This window comes from Pollachius pollachius (genome assembly GCF_949987615.1).
Source record: "Pollachius pollachius genome assembly, chromosome: 2".
NCBI classification, from domain to species: Eukaryota; Metazoa; Chordata; class Actinopteri; order Gadiformes; family Gadidae; genus Pollachius; species Pollachius pollachius.
Window position 1 is genome coordinate 5613112 of NC_136935.1, and position 21232 is coordinate 5634343.

A 21232-nucleotide genomic window follows, 5' to 3' on the forward strand; every position below is an offset into this window, starting at 1 on the left:
GCAGAGTGCTCCTCCGGCCCCAGAGTGAGATATGTGCGGTGAGGGGAATCTGTGGGGAGGAGGAGGTAGAAAAAGCGCACCCTCCCACCCCGATGACAGGCAGGAAAGACTCGGCGCTCGATGAGCCGGCAGAGGGGGAGGGGATAGGGCGGGGAGGGGGGGGGGTTCGGAGGTCAGAGGTCGCCGTGAGTTTGTAATCAGAGGAGGTGGTAACTTGGCCCCTAATCTGTTTGAGTGTGCGTCTGGATACCCCAGAGGGCAGGGCATCCTCTGGCTTGATGAGCCTCTCTCGCACTCGCTCTCTCTCTCTCTCTCGCTTGCTCTCTCGCTCACTCTCTCCTGCTTGCCCTCTCTCTCTCTCTCTCTCTCTCTCTCTCTCTCTCTCTCTCTCTCTCTCTCTCTCTCTCTCTCTCTCTCTCTCTCTCTCTCTCTCTCTCTCTCTCTCTCTCTCTCTCTCTCTCTCTCTCTCTCTCTCTCTCTCTCTCGCTTTCTCTCTTGCTCGCTCTCTCTCTCTCTCTCTCTCTCTCTCTCTCTCTTGGTCCGTCTCGCCCTCTCTCTCTCTCTCTCTCTCTCTCTCTCTCTCGCCCTCTCTCTCCGGGCTGGTGCAGACGGGCGTGGTAGCGCGATGAGCTGCCGGCTCTCAGCTGCTCCACAGCGCTTCACCATGGAGATGATGGGTGGCGAGGGTTGGGGGGCGGCTCCACGTCTCCTCATTAAATGGGAGCCTTGCGGGGCGCTGACAGCTTAACTGCAGGGATGTCAGGAAACTCTGCCCTTTTGTAACGGGAGGCCCGTTCGCAAACCAGGAGGATGTGGAGGGCCGGCACCCCTCAGACCCCACCCCCACAACCCTGCACCCCTCCCTCCTCCCCCACGCTCGTCCGGGACATTCCGAGTCGGGTTCCTCCTGGTCACCGTTCACCGGCCGGGTTTATCGTCCCCGGTGAATCATTCGTCGGTTTGCCGCGCGCTGGTTTGGGAGTCGCGCATCCCTGACTCGGGGGGAAAAGGGCGGGAAGACTGCACATCTGCCCCTACTTCCTCTCCCTCCCTCCCTCCCTCCCTCCCTCTCTCTCTCACCTTGGTTTTCCCCCCCTACCCTCCCTTTCTATCCCACCGGACGCGCTCCCAGACGAAGAATGGCTGGGAAGGGGGGCTGGGGAGAGGAAAGGATGGGGGAGGACGCTGGGTCGGTCGGGTTAACTCGGCGTGAAAGATGATTTCCTGGTGTAGTCCGTCGTGCGGTTAATGAGACTGAGGTGTGTGGGTGTGTGTGTGTGTGTGTGTGTGGTTTAAGGGGGCTAAGTCAGTGGTCTTCGTGGTGGGCCGTCTCTACCTCCAAAGCTGTGTTCTGAGGGCCAATCCCAGGGGTTCCTAGAGAGAGGGGATGAGGGGGAAACCACGTCCAGTGCAGAAAGTGTGGAAGAGGTTGTTCGTCGGAGGAAGGCGTGAGAGAGTATGTAGACAGCGGGCCCTTCTGAACGCTCTGCCCCCCCCCCGTCCCCCCACAGCGGAGCACGCCTGCCTGTCTAACCCCTGCTCCAACGGGGGGCAGCTGCACGGAGACCAGCCAGGGCTACGAGTGCCAGTGTGGCCCCGGCTGGACCGGTCCCTCCTGCAGCATCAGTAAGATAGACCCAAGTCTCTAAAAGACAACAAACATGGGCGCCGTCGCGGGGTCCTTCCACTGTAACACAATGGCATGTCCCCCCCCCCCCTGCAGATGTCGACGAATGCAGTCCCAACCCGTGTAGCCACGGAGGAACCTGCCAGGATCTCGTCAACGGCTACAAGTGCAACTGTCCCCCGCAGTGGACGGGCAAAGACCTGCTTGATCGGTGTGAGCCCTCAACGCGGTTCGCTCACTCGCATGCATAGGAATCGCACAGCGCGCCACACACCACATAAACACTGCCCTTTTTTTTCAAACCCACAGATGCCAACGAGGTGCGACAGCAAGCCCTGTGTCAATGCCAACTCTTGCCGCAAGCCTGATTGGTGGATACTTCTGCGAGTGTGCGCCTGGTTGGATCCGACCAGAACTGTGACACAAGTAAGTTGACCTCAGCTGTCAGCTGCAAGAGCCGCGGGGCGAGACACCTGTCCAGCATTTGCCACTTCTCTGTACTCTGTCACTCTTTCCCTCTTTCTTTCCTTCTGTCTTTCCATTTCTCTCTGTCTCTGTCTCGGCCTCTCTGTCTCTCTCTCTGTGTGTCTGTCTCTCTCTTTCTCTTTCTCTCTCTCGGTCTCTGTGCGTCTCTCTCTCGCTCTGTCTCTCTCTCTCTCTCTCTCGCTCTCTTTCTCTCAGTCCCTGTCTCACTCTCTCTGTTTTTTGTCAGTACTTTTCTTTGGCTCTGCGTGGGCAATTGTTGGGCCGTGATTTTCGAATTCAAAGCATAGTTCTGCCTCTCTTGTGTGTAAACGATCCCACCTCATCATTATTACGCCCGTGTGTGTGGCCACGGCTACGGTGATTAGCCCCGGCCCGAGAGAAAAGGGGGAAAAAAAACGACTTCATCGCTTGCTTCCCTTGGCAACACGAATGGAATGTTTTGCCCCAAAGGTTTCACATGTGCTGTGATGTCGTGTGAGGCCAAGTGTTTTGCTTGTGCATGTTCAAGGTTCGAAGACGCCAAACACGCACACACACACAACACACACACACACACACGCACACGCACACGCACACAGGCACACTCACATACAGGCGCGCACACATACACAGACATACAGTCACACACACAGGCGCACACACACTCCAGCGGTGGGGGGGGGGGGGGGGGGGGGGGAGACACAGGAGACTGCAGACTGTCTGGCTGAAATAGCGCGTTCATTCAATCACAATGCCATTTGCTTTCCCTCCCCTGCTTAGATATCAACGACTGCAAGGACCAGTGCCACAACGGGGGGACCTGCAAGGTACAGCCCGCCTCAGCACGACTCCTGCCCCCCCGTGTTGTTGTTGTTTGTTTGTGTACCCGCCCGGCCCCTGCCTCATGCATAGAGGGGCCCCTGGCCTGGGCAGCGGTTTAAATACGTGGTCTCTCTCTCTCTCTCTCTCTCTCTCTCTCTCTCTCTCTCTCTCTCTCTCTCTCTCTCTCTCTCTCTCTCTCTCTCTCTCTCTCTCTCTCTCTCCTCTCTCTCTCTCTCTCTCTCTCTCTCTCTCTCTCTCTCTCTCTCTCTCTCTCTCTCTCCTCCTCTCCCCCCCCCGCACTCGACCCACCGACGCAGCGCAATTGTTGTGGAATTCCTCCCTGGAAATGGAAGTCTGACGGGGGGAATGGGTTCACAGGGGTTTCCGAGGGAGGGACAGCAGAGTTGACCACACTGGCTTGGATTACCATAAACATTATGCTGTTGAGCCGCTGCCAGGAAAATGTGTCGAAATAATTGCGGAGCTGTGATAATGCCGGGAGAAAAGAGAAACAACAACTCCTTCACTCTGTCTCTATCTGCCACCCGACCGACGCCGTCACTGTCCCTCTCTCTCTCTCTCCCCCTCTCTCTCTCTCTCTTACATGCACTCACTCTTTCCCTCTCACTCTTTGCCACACACCCCACTCCACTCACACATTCCCACACTCCTTCTCTTTCAGAATTGTCTCCCCAGTTTAATATTAACCGTTGAGACCTAACCAACCACAGTTTGGCTGCACCGCGCTGACCCTCCTCTCTCCCCTCCTCCCTATGACCCCCCCCCCCCCCCCCCCACCCCCCAGGACCTGGTGAACGCGTACCGCTGTGCGTGCGCTCCTGGCTTCACGGGGGACCACTGCGAGCAGGACGTGGACGAGTGTGTGAGCGCGCCCTGCCTCAACGGCGGCCAGTGTCAGAACGAGGTGGACGGCTTCAAGTGCCTCTGCCTCGCCGGGTTCTCCGGAAACCTCTGCCAGGTGAGCGAGAGAAGGGCCACGCGCGCAAACGAACGAACAAAAAAAAATACATGCAGGGATATAGCGGGCCCCCTGAGCGTTGGGGGCCAAACGCCTGGCTTCCAGCTGTAGCTCTGCAGCGTCACTGGCCCCGCGATGCCGCCAGTAATAGTCGCTCTGTCTCTTCTGGGTTTGTTGTAAAAAAAAAAAAAAAAATAGTTTTCACTGTTCCCCACCCTCTTAAATGGTCGTTGTTCCACCGTCCTGACTTACAAAGAAGAGAAAAAATGGGAGCTGGGAGGGCTTTGTTTGGAGGCTGCTCTTGGCGGACGCCGGGTACATTCCTACACTGAAAGCCCAGACTCAGAGGACGGCTCTTATGTCTGCCTCACCTCCTACACGCCCTCCCTCCTCTCCCCCTCCTCTCCCTCCCCCCGTCTCTCTCTCGCAGTCCGTCTGTGTCTCTCGCAGTCCGTCTGTGTCTCTCGCAGTCCGTCTGTGTCTCTCGCAGTCCGTCTGTGTCTCTCGCAGTCCGTCTGTGTCTCTCGCAGTCCGTCTGTGTCTCTCGCAGTCCGTCTGTGTCTCTCGCAGTCCGTCTGTGTCTCTCGCAGTCTGTCTGTGTCTCTCGCAGTCCGTCTGTGTCTCTCGCAGTCCGTCTGTGTCTCTCGCAGTCTGTCTCTCTCTCTCGCAGTCCGTCTGTGTCTCTCGCAGTCTGTCTCTCTCGCAGTCTCTCTGTGTCTCTCGCAGTCTCTCTGTGTCTCTCTCTCTGTCTCTCTCTGCGTCTGTCTCGCTCTCTCTCTGTCGCTCTCCGTCCCTCTATTTTCCTCTTTCCCTTTGTCCCTCTGTCTCCCCCCCCCCCCCCCCCCCTCTCTGTCTGACTCCCCTCTGTGCCTCTCTCTCCCCGTGTCTCTCTCTGTCTCCCCTCTAAGTGTTTATGCGTGTGCTCCTCTGCTGGCACGGCCCACCGTCAGGGAGGCCTCGCTCATCTATCATGTCTGTCTCCTGGACTCACCCCTCTCCCCCTCTCTCCCCCCAGCTGGACGTGGACTACTGCCTGCCCAACCCGTGTCAGAACGGCGCGGCCTGCTTCAACCTGGCCGACGACTACTACTGCGCCTGCCCCGAGGACTACGAGGGCAAGAACTGCTCGCACCTCAAGGACCACTGCCGCACCACCACCTGCAAAGGTAACCAGCCTCTCCCCGTCGCCTCCCCCTGCTCCTTAGGACCACCGGGGGGCTCAGGGGGTCCCCGCCCACCCCCTAGAGGTAGAAACGCTGAGTAAGACGAGGCTACGACGTGAGCCTTTGCTTTCTCGTACTGGAGCTACTAATAGTAGTAGTATAAAACAAAATAAGGGCTGTTGTGTGTGTGGGTTTCCTTAAAAGCCCCCCCTCCCCCCAGGAGACCTTTTCCAGCCAGTCTCCCCCCCCCCCCCCCCCCCCCCCCCTCCCTTTTACTTCTCAGAATATCTGGCACTAGGCTGATCACACTGTGTTCAGAGTAATGACTTGGTGGGTAACCCCCCTTTTACTCTGTGTGTGTGTGTGTGTGTGTGTGTGTGTGTGTGTGTGTGTGTGTGTGTGTGTGTGTGTGTGTGCGGCAGCCTGATTCCAGATACTGTGTGATTTCTCTCTGCTCTTGGCAGGAATTACATGATTACAGGGTGGAAAGGGGGGTGTTGGGGGGAGCAAATGCAACCCCGACTCCTAAGTGCTCCAGACACTCAGAGAAGCAGGCAGGGGGGAGGGGGGAGGGGGGGTTTAGATCCCAGTGAATCGGTTCTGAAAGCAGAACCGATCCAGCTTATCGCCGCCAGCTCGTCATGGCTTTTCCATCGCCTTGCTCGGAGCGCCGGAACGATCCAATCAGAGAACAGCAGAAACTAACGAACCACTACACTTATATTTATTTTTCCCTTCCCTCGTCTCTGGCACGGATGTTTTCCTCTATACACCCCTCCCCTCCCCACCACCACCACCACCACCCTCTCACCTCCATCCATGTTGACGGTTCTGCTTTCTGTACTAACTCCCCATCTCCCCCCCGCCCCCCCCCCCCCCCCCAGTGATCGATAGCTGCACGGTTGCCGTGGCGTCCAACAGCACGCCGGGTGGGGAGCGCTACATCTCGTCCAACGTGTGCGGGCCCCGGGGTCGCTGCCGGAGCCAGGCCGGGGGCCAGTTCAGCTGCGAGTGCCAGGAAGGCTTCAGAGGCACATACTGTCATGAGAGTAAGCACGCGTACACACATACGCATAGTTACACGCACACACACACGCATCTATGCACGCACGCACACACATGCATGCACATATGCACACACGCGTGCCTATGCACACACACGCGTGAACATACATACACACATGCACGCATGCACGCATGCGAAAGACCATATACACACACGCTCGTGTTACACACATGCATACATGTGTGCACTCACAAGCACACGCACACGCATGCACTCATTCTCACATCCAAATCACTCAAACACATAACGTTTTGGGTGTTTCCATTCCATCAGTGGCGTCCGGCAAAGGGGGCTGATTTTTTTTTTTTATAAGGGTGTAACCCAAGTTTGGCTAAATGGGAATGTGGGGGTTTGAGTGAATAAATCGGCCGAATGACACCACTAAGGGAGTGGGTAAGTCCCTGGATATGCCAGGAGGAAAGTTCGCATTTCTTCCTGTTACTTTGTCAAATGAACACTTTTTTCTACTTTTTTTTCTCCTTCTCTTCGGAAACAAATCAAATCTAATTTGTATTTGAAAAGGAGCTAACCGCTGACTAAAGAGCTAACTTGTGTAACAAGCTAACTCAGTTAAAGGCTACCTCATCTAGCACAGGCCTTACTCAGTCAAGCTAAAGGCTAACTCAAACTAAGGGCTATCTCAGTCAAGCTAAGGGCTAACTCGAGGAAGAAGGCTGACTGGAAACTGTGTCATGTGTGTTCCCCAGACATTAACGACTGTGAGAGTAACCCGTGTTGCAATGGCGGCACCTGCATCGACAAAGTCAGCGTGTACCAGTGCATCTGTGGCGACGGCTGGGAGGGAGAGCACTGTGAAATCAGTAAGTGATCACATACACACACGAATGCGGACACACGCGCAGGCGAACGCCACATACACACACTGTCAATGACGTACACAGTCGGTCACTGACGCAAACTCACAAATTGGCTGATGTACACAAACGGTCGCAGACGCACACACACACTGTCGTTGACGCAAACACACTGTCACTGACACGCAAACACACACACACACACACACACACACACACACACACACACACACACACACACACACACACACACACACAACCATCTTCGCACACACATCTTCATCTTGGCACGCATACACCCAAACCGTCTCGACGCAAATGTACAAAAACGTCAACGCAACCGACGCTCGACTCCCTCCACTGAAGCAGAAGTCGACTTCATCACGATCAAACCCAAACCTGACCCGCGGACCCTTGATAACGGTGTTCAGAGACGTGGAGCTCAGGGAACCTAACCCAACACGCCCTCCCCCCCCCCCGCAGACATCGACGACTGCAGCACCAGCCCCTGTCACAACGGAGGGACCTGTCGAGACCTGGTCACCGACTTCTTCTGCGAGTGCAAGAACGGCTGGAAGGGGAAGACCTGCCACTCCCGTAAGATCACCCCCCCAACTTGCCCTTTTCATCCCCACACACGCATAACACAACAAGTGCGCCCCACCTGTCTACCTGCCTGGCTGTCTGTTCCTACAGGCTCCTGGTATGCGCGTGAGGTCTCCATGGGTATAATCAGCCTAACAGCCCGTCCCCGTGCACACGCCCACACACACTACAGCACGCGCACACACACAATAGCACGCAGACACATCGTCTGAAGCCGCCGCCGCCCCCCGCCGCTAACGACTGACTTGTGTGTGTGTTCCCTCCTCCTCCTCCTCCTCCTCCTCCTCCTCCTCGTCCTCCTCCAGGGGAGAGCCAGTGTGACGAGGCGACCTGTAACAACGGGGGCACGTGCCACGACGAGGGAGACGCCTTCCAGTGCAAGTGTTCCCCGGGCTGGGAGGGAGCCACCTGTAACATAGGTGAGGTCCGGAGGGCGCGCGCTCCTGCATCTGCCGCCGCCGCCGCCGCCGCCGTCATTGCCTACTACCAACACACTCAACAATACCTACCGCCAACGCCGCCACCATCATGGCCACCCAATTCCTGGTGGTTTACACGCAGAGTGTATAGACTGGCGGAGGTTGTGTTGTTGTGGGTGGGTGTGTGTGTTTTAAATGGAATAGACTGAAGAGGGAGTTGAGTCGCGGAAGGAGACCTTTTTTTGTTAATGGTTGGTTGGGTGTGGTTGGGGGGTCTGTATGAGGTCGGGCAGACTCGTTTTATGCCTGAATCTTTCAGATCTTCTAAGGTACACACCGATGTTAATCTCAGTCAACACCTCCAGCCTCTTTATCGCCCTCTGCGCTGCGTCTGCCCATGTTTTGACAGGCTGTATGATAAACAGCCCTCTCGCTTCGTTTCCTCATAATACTTTCCCTCACTTAAGGAATGCTAATTGCCCTTAAAGGGCAGATAAAAAAAAAGGCTGCAAGCCCTTCTTTAGACGGCTATAAATCATTAGGAACGCCGATGCTCAGATAATCCACTTGGCCCGAGTGGTAGACAGACCTCGATTAAACACTTCTCTCCCTCTCTCCCCCCCGTCTCCCTCCCCCTCAGCCAAGAACTCAAGCTGCCTGCCCAACCCCTGTGAGTACGGGGGCACCTGCGTGGTCAGCGGAGACACCTTCACCTGCGTCTGCAAGGAGGGCTGGGAGGGCCCCACCTGCACCCAGAGTGAGTTCCCCCCCCCCCCCAGTCCCTCGGGAGTCCCGGAATCTCATTGCGGGATTCCGAGGGTGTCTGTCTCCCCCGGTCTCCCCCTTGTCTCTGGCGGCGTGCTATTTATGGCCATGAGAAGAAGCATAAAGGGAGGGATTCCAAAAACATAAAGAAAAGTGGAGGCAGATGTTTCTGCAAACACCCCCCTCTCCCCCTCTCCCTCCCTCCCTCCCTGTCCCAGCCCCTAACACACACACACACACACACACACACACACACACACACACACACACACACACACACACACACACACACACACACACACACACACCCCTCTTGCATTCCTGTCCAAACAGTGTCATGAAGGCATGTTTTACAGACTTGCTCCATTTATATTTTTCTCCTGGCTCACACACACACATACATATACACACACACACATATATATACACACATACATGCACATATATACAAAAACACATACACACACACACGACTGATGAAGGTAGAGTCTCGGTGTCGGGGGCGAGACTCTTTGATTGATGGATTGATTGACTGATAAGCTTCGGGGGGGGCGGGGGGAAATCTGCCCCTCCGGCTCAGCCAATCCCTGCCCGCCTTGTCACGTGCCTCCCGTCGCTCCGACGAGTGTTATGAAAGAGTTAACCCGTGCTTAAAACGCAAACAGACTTTTGCTTTCTCTCCTTTTGTCTGTCTCCCTCAGATACCAACGACTGCAGTCCCCACCCATGGTAAGTGGACTCTCTCTCTCTCTCTCTCTCTCTCTCTCTGTCTCTGTCTCTCTCTCTCTCTCTCTCTCTCCAATGAGATATCTCATTATCCTGCTCTCTTCTTTCTCCCTTCCATTACATATCTAATTATAACGCTCTCTCTCCTTTTTCTTCCACTACATACCGTCCTATCTCTCCCTGACTTTGAACTACATCCACGGTTATCTGTCATTCGTGAACTTCAATCACCCAGCTCCCCATTGTGGAGCCGCCAAGGCCCTCTCCTCAGGCCACGCCTACAGCCATTTTAAAACCTGTCAAAAAACAAACAAATGCCTCACAACAACACACACACAGCGTCTGATTGGCCCCAATTACCCGATGAGTAGGCGCCGAAATATGCATTGCGTATAGGGGCACGCCGACCACGAGTGTGGCATCCCTTTGGCGCCTCAGCCGTGAACCCGCCCCTGTTTCTTCCGTCTTCCCTCTAACCGTCCCGCCTGGGTTGTGTTTTTTTCCTTGTCCTCTGCAGCTACAACAGCGGCACATGTGTGGACGGAGACAACTGGTATCGCTGCGAGTGTGCCCCGGGCTTCGCAGGACCGGATTGCCGCATCAGTGAGTACTACCGCCGCACCGCCACCAGGGCGGCGCCGTTCTGTGTTGGCGTGTTAATGGGGATCGAAGATGTTTGTGGGGCCTCTGCTGTAGTTGGTCGAACGGTCAAAGTTTTATAAAAACCTTATGTACGCAAGACTGCATGGCAAAAATAAAAAACGAAATTTTCGTATTCAATTTTTTTATTATAAATGTTTATCTTTAATACGTGCCTGAATTGAATAAACCTCAGTGAGTAATCGCAGGCTCACTATTTGGCGTGCATAAGGTCCCATTGCTGTTCCAATGAGGCAGCCCTAACCTCGGTCAGAGCCCCGGGTTGACAGAGTGACCGCCCCAGCACCGTCTAGCCCGGACCTGTCTCGCCGGCTAATTTCCCTGGTCTTTGGGGGTAGCGGTGGTGGTTGGGGGGGAGAGGGTTGGGAGGGGCTTACAGGGCCGTCGGCTAATCAGCCGTGCTCCCTGACACTGATTACTCAGATTGTTTTCCCTCTTAAAGGCTTTCAGATGGCCGCATTCCTTCCCATTGGGAAAGACTTTGTTCTGCTAAGTCCAGCCTGTAGCTCTCTCTCTCCGCATACCTGCTAATGAAGGAGTTTTAATATCGACCCACGCGGAGCCCCGCCTCTATCCCAGCCCTGTTTACTTGTCTTTTTATGAACTGCGTGTACATGTGGTTCGGATGATACGCGAGGACTTTACCCTTAAATTGCCTTTTTGGGGCTGGATTGAGCGATGGGGGGAGGGTACCCGCCGTTTGTGTGTGTGTCTCCGCTGGCCCTTGGGGCTCCAGGCCTCTGACAGTTTTAACGTCCTTGCTCTCCTCTCCCTCCGCTGTGCAGACATCAACGAGTGCCAGTCGTCCCCTTGTGCCCTCGGCTCCAGCTGCGTGGACGAGATCAACGGCTACCGCTGCCTCTGTCCCCCAGAACGGACGGGCGCCCAGTGTCACGAAGGTGTGCACACGCACTCACTCACTCACTCGCGCGTTCACTCACTCACACACTCACTGACACCGAGTCACTCAGACTCGGTTGCTCAGACTCGGTCACTCACTCACTCACTCATTCGGAATCACTTACTCAGACATGCACGCACTCGTTCACTCAGGCTCACTCACTCACTCAGACACTCACTCACACACTCGTTCACTCACTCAGACTCACTCTCTCACTCACTCACTCACTCACTCAGACACTCACACACTCGTTCACTCACTCAGACTCACTCTCTCACTCAGACTCAGTCACACTCACTCACTGATTCACTCAGACTCACTCACACACTCTTGCGCTCACAAGTTCACACAAAGCATACTGCCATTCAAGAACCTGTTCTCGATCAGCCAGGTTCTAACGTGTTGGCGTGCGTTTGCGTTACAGTGACGCGCCGCAACTGCAGCGTCAACAATCGGGTGGCCCCGGACGGCGCCCGTTGGGACGAGGACTGCAACACCTGCCACTGCGCCAACGGAAAGGTGGCGTGCACACGGGTAGGTGGTCCAACGCTCTTCATCAACCCATCCCACCCCTTATTATTCCATATGTCCGCGGTGGACGTGGCACGGCGTGTGCGGTCAGCGATCCGCTTGGGGCCGCGTTCCCGTCCTGAAGCCTAAGCATCATGTCCCCCACACCCACTTCTATAAGATGGCGCACGTTTGTTTGGTTGTGTCTCTTTTAGGAAAGACACAGCCGTTTGTGTCCACGGTGAGTGGTCACACACCGGACCGACTTGAGTGTTCTCAGTATAAGACGTTTCTAGCGGCCGTAGTTTGACTCCTTGAATCGCACTCAAAGGCAACAGGACCGGCTCGTCTTCTGGCCTGCAGTCTGCGGGGGGGTGGAGTTCTAAACACTCCCGTCTCTGTGAGGGGAAACATGTTTTGAAAGGAACTACAGCGCCGCTGTCAAAAGTCTGTTCTCCAGCGTTGTTTCGTAATCGGGTCGAAATGCATCGGGTTCAGAAATTAGAAGTGTAGAAAGGTCGGGGCAAGGGGGGGGGGGGGGGGGGGTTGGCTCTGGGTTGAAGAAGGGGTGTCTTGGCTCAGGCAGTGTATTCTCATTGTCGGTGACATCCCCCTCCCCGAAGAGAAGAAGTTTATCTTAGGATCCATTGATTCAGGGCTGGCAGGTACGCTCACTCTATCAAGAGATATATCCGCATGGATGCACAAGGGCTGCGTTTGCAGTAACAAAGTGTATATTTTGCTGCGGTGTTGGCTGCCGTTTCAGTGATGCGAAGAAGAGGACGAGGCCAACATGGCCGAGGTTTTGAATCAAAAGCTGTGTTTTGTTAACAAACACGAAACAAAAGAACGACTGTAGGGACCCACTTTAATTCATAAAAAAAAAAAGAGAAAACATATACGACAAGATGTAATTGTGGCTTTATCTGGAGATTTGAAATGTTTATTATAAGGCTTCACTTTTTAAGGAGTAGGTTTGGTTAGAAAAACACAGAGAAATTCCAGGCGGTACTGCAGCGAGACCGGTGAGCAGCCGAGGAGTCCAGGGGACGTCCTTTCACCCCGCTCACCCGCAAGGCGTCAGCGATAAAACTTGAGCTTGGCGGTGAAGAACTCGCTGTGATACCCCCCCTCGGGGGACGGCATGTGGCTCAGGAGGTAGAGCGGGTTGGCTGGTAACCGGAAAGTTGCTAGTTCGATCCCCGGGCTCCTCGTAGCACGAGTGTCGAGGTGTCCCTGAGCGAGACGCCTCACCCTGACTGCTCCCGACCAGCTGGCTGTCGCCCTGCATGGTCGACACCGCCGTCGGTGTGTGACTGTATGCATGAATGGGTTAATATTAGGCAATATTGGAAAGCGCTTTGAGTGGCCACTGGTTAGGAAAGTGCTGTATAAATGCAGTCCATTTACCAATTCTTGGCCAGGTCATTCTTGGAAAATAGATTTTAAGCTCAATGAATTTTCGCCTGGTTAAATAAATGATATTGATCGATTTCCTTGTCTGCCTGGTCCAGATGTGGTGTGGCCCCAAGTCCTGCCAGCTGGGCGCCAAGGGCCGGGGTGGCTGTCCCTCGGGCCAGAGCTGCGTGCCCGTCCGGGAGGACCACTGCTTCGTCCGCTCCTGCGTGGGCCTGGGGGAGTGCTGGCGCTCCAGCCTGCCCCCGGCCACGCCCAAGTGCCACCCCAGCTCCACCTACCAGGACAACAGCTGTGCCAACATCACCCTCACCTTCGACAAGGACACCCTGCCCAAGGTGAGCGGGCCTGAGAGGGGGGGAGTAAAAGGTTAAAAGGTGGTGGTGGTGGTGGTGGTGGGCGTTGGGGTGGTTTTTCCGGCCTCCACCCTAATTTTCCACCGGTACATTTTGTTTTTAGGGTGTTTTTACTTTTGAAATTAGTCTGAGAGATCGGGTTTTAAGGACTGCTCGGCTGCCCCCTTTCTGGGAAATAACTTTCCAGCAGACTCTCTCTTCCTCTCCCCGTCTCGGCCTTTCCCTTGCTTTCCCCCGTGCTCCCTGTCTCTCTCTCGCTCTGTCTCTGTCTGTGTTTGTGTGAGTCTGCCTGGCTCTCTCGCTTGCTCGTGGAGGATCCTGTCAAGAATAGGTTCCAGGGAGAAAAAATGGCGTGTATAGGGTGAGAGTGGGCTTGGGGTTGGGGGGGGGAGGGGGGATGGTCTCTAGGCCTATTCCCGACGTCTTACTGCCGGCATTAGCCCGACGTTCCCAGCGAACTAAACACACTCGGGACTCCTGCCAACCAACGGGCCCCCGCATCCCCCTTATGACCCGACCACACCGTAAGACTAGTCCCAGGATCCCACGTCTTCGGACTGCAACGGGACCGCCGGCGCTCCTGCCACCACACGGCTCCGGCCGGGCCAGCCCCCTAACAAGCATGACAGCCGATGGTGACAAGCATATGAGCCTGTGGTCCTGGGCCTGGGGGAGCCTCGGAGACTGGCCAACACGCGCTCTAGTTTTCTTTTTGCATTCCCTTGTTCTCTCCCGTCTGTCGTCTGCCCGCGCGTCACGTACGTTGCTCTGGCTAACGCGTAAAGCACGCATGAGGGTACATTCGTGACCATCCGTGAGTGCAGGGAAAAGAGTCGGGTGGCGGTTAACTCATGGTGTAGTAATCCTTAACCGTGATGGTGTTCATGTTAACTGAGGTATTCATTGTGGTGATAAGCCATCTAATAACGCGTATGACTCCCGTTAACTCATGTTAATCCATGTTTATTTAAAGCGCCCGTATTGAAAAGGGTGAAAGTCCTCTTCCTCCCCTCTCTAACGTAGTGTGTCCCTTGCTCTGTGTTCAGGGCCTGACGGTGGAGCAAGTGTGTAAGGAGCTCCGGAACCTGCACATGGTGAAGAACCTGTCCCTGGAGCACTCTGTGTCCGTGTCGTGTGAGCCGTCGTCCTCCGCCGGCAACGAGATCCACGTCTGCATCGTGAGTAGTCCACTGGATGGGGCGGGGGGGGGCCCAACCCAATGTTGGATCGACTTGAAACAAATCCACGTCCTAGTTGATTTGTTTCAAGTTCGCCTGCTTCCTGTATGAAAGGAAGGTGGATCATTCAACGTCGCTGTTGTCGATACTCAAATTACATCCTGTTTTGGAGGTAGATTTAGCCAAAACATATCTGGGTGGGGACAACAAGTCAACTCAAGCAGAAGGAAACCGCAATCAATCCTTTTCCAACCGCTTTTCAGTAAATGATGACACCCTCTCTCTCTCTCTCTCGTCTGATTGGTCTGTAGTCCATCGAGGACCACCGGTTGGACAGGAGCCCGATCAAGGAGCTCACGGACCGCATGGTGGACCTGGTCAACAAGCGCAGCGGGAACGACACCGTCATCTCCTCCATCAAGGAGCTGCGGGTGCTGAGTCTCGACAAGACAGGTAGGCACCCCGACCCGGGACAGTCGCTCAGCCGACCGTTTGAGTGGCACCACACGCTGGCAAAGTGCCGGCTTGTAGGTTCCTTAAGAGGTTGAGAATCTATGGAGCGCCAAGGTCCAGCGATGCATCTCACACTCTCTCACACACTCTTTAACGACCCCACCCCACCCCCACGCACCTTCCATTCACGCTGTTTAATTCTCACTGGCTATTACAACAGAGAGTCATCCTAGCCAGGGCTGGGCTGGAAAGGCCAAAGCCTTCCTGGCGACAGTTAGCCCATCCTGGCTCCGAGTCGCAGCCGTCTGGAGACACGGAGACATTTGTTGTTAAGGCTCTGGCCTCTTTGTGTCATTCATCATCAAGGTGACGCACACTTTCCCCCCCCCCGCCTGTAAACGGTCCGCAGATCTGTTTACGCACGTGGCTACTTTCCAACAATGTAAATCTCTAAATATAATTGAACGTAAACCAATTTGGTGTGCATGCGTGTGTTTTTGAAACATTTGGTGGATGCTTTCATCTGAAGCCTCTCACGATAACGCGAGCGCACAGACATATTTGGCACGGGTGACCCTCGTGGGAATCGACCCTGGCAGTGTAAATGCAACGCTCCAACCCCGACTCCCACCTCTGGCGCTGGTGATGTGTGGCCCAAAGCAACCCCAGCAGCAGCAGCAGCAGCAGCAATATCTCACCCTGGGTGTGTTCTCTGTCCTCCCCTCAGACTACCTGGTGCCGCTCCTAAGCTCCGTCTTCATCGTGATCTGGGTCCTGGTGTTCGTGTCGCTCTTCTTCTGGTGTGTGCGGCGCCGGCGAAAACAGGGCGGCCACGGCAGCAGCAACGGCGGCGTGGGCTCGGTGTCGTCGCCGGGCTCGGAGGACAACACCACCAACAACGTGCGCGAGCAGCTGAACCAGATCAAGAACCCCATCGAGAAGCACGCCGGACTGTCGGTGGCCATCAAGGAGTACGAGGACAAGAACGCCATCATCGCCAAGATAAGGACAAACCACCCCGACCCGGGGGACGACGACGACAAGGAGAGGCACCCGCCCAAGGCGCGCTTCGCCAAGCAGCCGGCGTACGCGCCGGTGGAGCGCGACGACAAGGCGTCGGCGGGGGTGCTGTCGTCGGCGGCGGCGCCGGGCAAGCAGCCCAACTGGACTAACAAGCAGGACAACAGAGACCTCGAGACGGCCAACAGCATCAACAGGATGGACTACATCGTATAGCACGCAGACCGCTGAGGTTGCTGTGCAACCGAGCCCGATGCCTTTTTTACAAAAGCCCCGCCGCAGTTGGTGGGTCGGAAACGAGAAAACAAAGAAACGAAAAGAGCGAGAGAGGAAAAACGGAAAAAAAAAAAAACAACGAAAATTAAGGGGGACTGTTTTTTTGGATGTGTAGTTCCTATACTGTAGCGTCACCGCCTGGCCCCGCAGTTAGTATTTTTTGCATCTGTTCCCCGTGTTAATTTAAGTTTTGACAAGCTGGCTTACACTGGCAGTGACGGTTGCTTCGGTTGGCTGGGAACACTAGGCACTGATACACATTTCATTACAAGTGGACCCCCGTGTCCTGCTATACATTTCATTTCTATCCATTCGGTGGGACGTTTTTGTTTTTTTTTCAATCGGTCCTCCTCTTTTCAGCATCGTTTAAAAATAGCCTGTAGTTGTAATTGTTGTACAATGACTAAAAGTGTCGATCACGCGTCAACACCACAGCTGAAATATTTGTAGTGTATGTTTGAATTTTGCCTGGGTGATGAACAAATACTTCTGTTTGGAGAAGATGCCTTTTTCAGCTTTAGACCTCAGCAACTGTCAAAACATAAGATAGATCAACTTTATTATTTATTTTTAAAAGCAAATTGGGGGAGGGAGCGAGGGGGGGGGTCACGGTCAGCAGTCGCTGCCAATATGAAGAATTTATGTGTCGATTTAGAATATGTAGATATGTACATTTCCTTTTATTAATCAATGTGTATATTTGATTTATTAACTTAATAATCAAGAGCCTTAAGATATCATTCCTTTTTATTTATATGTTCTGTCTAGAGTTTGAAGGTTTTGATGGCTGTGGAATTTTTTTTTTTCTTCCCCCAATTTTTGTTTTTTAAACAAAATGCGTTCTTTTAAATGGTAATTTCACATTTCGAAGAAGACGAGAAACTTACGGCCTGTTTTTGTCTTCTTTATCGTTTCCATGTTGGACATTTCATTCACCTAGTTTTTTTTTTAAAAGCGCAAGGGCCTCTCTACTGTGACTGATGTTAGAGGAGTGACAGGAGCTTCTCAGAGGAACGGCTGTTGTGACTGTAGAGGTGGCAGACATATTGCTTGCCCCCCCAACCAGAAAACTAAACAAAACACTTAAGGGAACAAAAATCCATTAGCAGCTTACAATAGTTAACCTTTTGACCTTTTGTGGCCATTGTCGAAAATTCGCTGACACCAAAAGTGAAAATTGCAAAACGACACACCGCAACTCTCTTCTGCCTTAGTTCTCGTTGGAAGAGCAGGGGAGGGATGGGAACATTCGGATCCAATACACTGCCTTGTTCTGCAGGAGTTCTGTGCTTTCTGCGCACACGGTTTTTTTTTTTACCCGTTTTTTTTTAAGTAAGGCTCTTAAAAGACAAACATGTTTTATCTCATCCGTTAAACCTATGAGATCATGGCAAAAATTTTGTCCTTTCGTTTTTTTTTCCTTTGACTCTTGTGTTACGAATTTGAGGAGTATTTGTGTTGATCTGGCAATATATTTTTGAAAAAGTCATATTTATTAAATATTTTGTATGAAAAGAGAATTAAAGTGTCTGTTCTGGAGATTGAGTGAGAGTCTGTCTCCCATGCTTAGCGTCTAAACACGTCTCGACATTACAACAAGGTTTTCCTCAGTCGCCGAAATCGCTGTGGGAACTGCGGCCTGCAGGAACTTCAGACCCAGAGAAGAACCCTCTGTCTAAATGTGTTTACAACTAATTGCATTGCAGCAAAACAAGCTCCGCATTAATCTTCTGACTGCCAGAGACGAGACATTGTGACAAAAATATCCTCGTTCCTCATGATCCACGAGACAATGGCGGTCTTGTTGCCCGACCAGTTGGGCGGCGGAAAACGAACCTCTCTCCCATGCTGCACAACCTGAGAAACCTTGGGTCTAAACGTGTCGTCAGACCAGGTTTCACAGCGCCGGGGACCGCGGGATCGCTTTAAAGGGATTACCGATTATTGCGACAGATTACCGACACCTCTTCAGAGTGGCTTGGGAACACGTTAGGAGTTAAAATGGCGGGATCACTTAGCGATAATCCACCGTCTTGTCTCTTCCTTGATCAGGACGATGCAGTTGGATCAAGGGACCTCTGGGAAGGGACCGCGAGATGCTTCCGGGCTCGGGTTACCCAGCCACTTCACTTGAAACACCGTGGAGGCCCCAGCTCATTTACTACATGGCCTTTCCTTAACGGTGTCGGGGAGCATTTCGAATTCAGGCCTAGCAGTATTGTGTACCGGGGTTGCTGTAAACAAATGGCAACGGTACGGCGATCCAGAAAGACTCGGGGAATCCTTTTACATGGAAAAACGTAATTATTCAAAACCTTGCAAAAAAACTATTTTCCGTAAAAGAAATACCAAATTATGTATTGAGAAAAGTGTTCACAGGCCCACTTGATGACTCATCTAGTGGAACGTCTTAGGTCTTGACTGAAGTATGCCTTTTTGGCCCCTAGCGGTCTAATGTAGGATATCTTCCTTTGTATCCCTGCATGCGAGTGTGGGTTTGCCTATGGAGTCAGTGGCTGTACCAAGAGCTACACCTTAACATCCAGCAGCAGAGCCAGCCATTACCACAGAAACCCCAACTATTCCTTCACTGCAACTCGCATTTTTGCTGTGTTTTCTCGCGAAAAGGGTTTCACGTTCTACTACCGTTTAAAAAGATCCCCTCGTTCAAAAAAAGAGCTCGTTCAAAAAAAGAGTAGAAATGAGCATGAATAAATATCAACCATGAAAATACAAAAAGGATTCTTTGACACAATCCCCGAAAAACAAAGCGGGGTGATGAAGTAAAAAGTGGAAACAGGAATCCTTCTCCCACCACAACGTCAGCGAGGAAACTGGCGGCTTTTCAGACGCGTAGGAGCCAGTGTTTCAGGCGAGGAGCCATGACGCACTGCAGTGGCTCCTGACTGTCTGTAAACCCCCATCTTTAACACAAAACCAAATACAAACTCCAATTAAAGGTTTTTATTCACTTTAATTCGTAAGCCCCTTCCTGACCACCGCTACATCTGGGTAGAGACGAGAAGCCGTTTCAACTATTTGACAAAAAGCAAAACTCAGTCACGTGTCGATATCCACAAGATGTTAAGCATTTTATTTGTTTGTGTGTGAGTGCATGTCTGGTTAAGTGAAGGGGCTGGAATGTGAGGAGGGGAGTGTGTCAAATATGTGTGTGTGTGTACATGCATAAGCACAGTGATTAGAACAACATGGGAATAAGTGCGTCTGCATGTGTGTGTAAGTAAGTGGATTCCGCACAAGGCACGTGTAACAAAAGCAAAAAATGTAATTATATGTCAAGTGTGTGTAGGCTGTTAGAGTTTAGACACACACACGGAGGAGATAACATCTAACCTGACACCATGTTAACTGCCACAACATACAGAATCAATCAGCGACACTGTAACCCCACACTCAGGTCCTCTTCAGCCGTCGCAGTCTGGACGTCCTGGGCACATTCTCTCTCCCCTGCTCCCCCCGGAGCGTGGGTCTGGAACTAATAGCCGTGCCCGGGGACGGGGCCCTGACAGATGGGCCCCTCAGACTTGCGGCCGGCCTGTTTTGGTCTGTCTGCTCCGTGCCGTTGCTGGTGAGGGGGAGCCCGGAGTCCCGTCTCCCTGGAGTAAGCAGCGCCGCTTCCCCTGTGGTTTCTTCGGGGCCCGGGGAAGCCGAAGACGCTGCCTTGGCTTCTGCCGGGGGAGGGGGGGGTGACGGCGGCGGGGGACACGGAAGAGGAGGAGGGAGATGGTCACGACCTGAGGTCTGGGAGGAGCCGGCGATGGCGAGCTGCGGTGGCGGAGACACACCTGGAGAGGCTCCAAGGCACGTCCTCTTGGCGCTGGGCGTGAGGGGCTCCCCGGTGACGCTGCAGGCCTTGGCCCGTTTGCCGCCTCGGGTCTTCTGCGCCGGCCCCTGCTGGGAGGGGGAGGAGGAGGAGGAGGAGGAGGAGGAGGAGGAGACGGTGGCGCCGTGGGGTCTGGCCCGGGGCTCCTTCTGAGAGGGAGCGTTCCTCCTCTTCCTGCGCCTCCTCTCCTCCACCACCTGGACCTGGGGGTCCACTGGGGAGGTAAGGCGGGTCTGCCGCTCAGGGATGGAGATCTCTGCAGGACTGGATACCTTCTCCTGAGGGACGGATTCAGGCTCAGGGCGCTCGACAAGCCTAGGGTGCCGTCCAGGGCCAGTGTGCTCTACCACCTTAGGGTGCTGTCCGGGGCCCTCCACCACCCCAGGATTCCCAACAACCTCAGAGTGCTGTCCAGGGTGCTCTGCCACCCCAGGGTGCTCTAGCACCCAAGGACGACCTCCCACCTCAGGGAGCTGTCCCACCCCTGGGTTCCTGCCCACCTCCGGGTGCTGTCCAAGGCCACCTCCCACCTCAGGGTGACCTCCCTCCACAGGGTGCTCTACCACTCCCGGAGGCTTTCCAGGGCCAGGGTCCTCCATCACCCCAGGCTGCCCCCCAGCCCCAGGCTTCACCCCCTGGCCTTCAGCGGTGTCTCCTGTGTGAACCGCCCCCCAGCTCCCCGCACCACGGATCTCACTTCTGACACCAACGTGTCTGGCCCTGAAAGAGAAACACGACAACACCAATCAGAGGAGCTTGAAGAAGGACCTACTAGTCTGTGAACCGCGGCACATGCTTCCACTCGGACCGGTGGGGTTGGGGTTGGGGGGGGGGGGGGGGGGGGGTTCTGCATTAGATCATTGCTCACATCTTTTGAAGTGCGCTCCTCTTTGTTTTCACGGAGCTGTTGAGGGGCTCTTGGGTTCCTCCCACTCTGGAAAAATACTCTGAGCGGCTTTGTTCGCCCCGTTCGGTCTGGAGAGGACGAGCACAGAATCAGTGTCAACAAAAAAATATTATTCCTGGCGGCCGCCGAGAAAAGGTCTTGGCGCTGCCTTGGCCTTGTGTCATCGTCTTGGCTCGGGGGCCCAGAGTGCCACATTACTTGTAATACGACTTAATCTCTGAGAGAAGAAATATAACCGGCAAGATGATAACAATTATA

The 21232-nt window shown here is 54.0% G+C and overlaps 2 protein-coding genes across 2 annotated transcripts in view; one reads left to right on the forward strand and one right to left on the reverse strand.

Moving 5' to 3' along the window:
* The window catches only part of jag1b (jagged canonical Notch ligand 1b), a 31983-nt gene extending 14215 nt beyond the window's left edge, over positions 1-17768 (forward strand). Inside the window, 24 exon segments of the mRNA XM_079758355.1 lie at positions 1512-1546; positions 1548-1626; positions 1724-1821; positions 1823-1838; positions 1937-1947; positions 1949-1987; positions 1989-2030; positions 2032-2053; positions 2873-2919; positions 3720-3893; positions 4909-5059; positions 5941-6105; positions 6830-6943; positions 7421-7534; positions 7849-7962; positions 8603-8719; positions 9429-9456; positions 9971-10056; positions 10899-11012; positions 11439-11548; positions 13039-13278; positions 14343-14474; positions 14786-14927; positions 15655-17768. Coding sequence (XP_079614481.1) covers positions 1512-1546; positions 1548-1626; positions 1724-1821; positions 1823-1838; positions 1937-1947; positions 1949-1987; positions 1989-2030; positions 2032-2053; positions 2873-2919; positions 3720-3893; positions 4909-5059; positions 5941-6105; positions 6830-6943; positions 7421-7534; positions 7849-7962; positions 8603-8719; positions 9429-9456; positions 9971-10056; positions 10899-11012; positions 11439-11548; positions 13039-13278; positions 14343-14474; positions 14786-14927; positions 15655-16163 — 2699 coding nt within the window. The 3' untranslated portion in view covers positions 16164-17768.
* A 1786-nt stretch (positions 17769-19554) lies between these two features.
* The window catches only part of slx4ip (SLX4 interacting protein), a 33413-nt gene continuing 31735 nt past the window's right edge, over positions 19555-21232 (reverse strand). The window contains exons 7-8 of the mRNA XM_079758757.1: positions 20936-21042; positions 19555-20787 (exon numbers count right to left, since the gene is read on the reverse strand). Of these exons, the coding sequence (XP_079614883.1) occupies positions 19638-20787; positions 20936-21042 (1257 nt within the window). The 3' untranslated portion in view covers positions 19555-19637. The remainder of the gene's footprint in view (positions 20788-20935; positions 21043-21232) is intronic.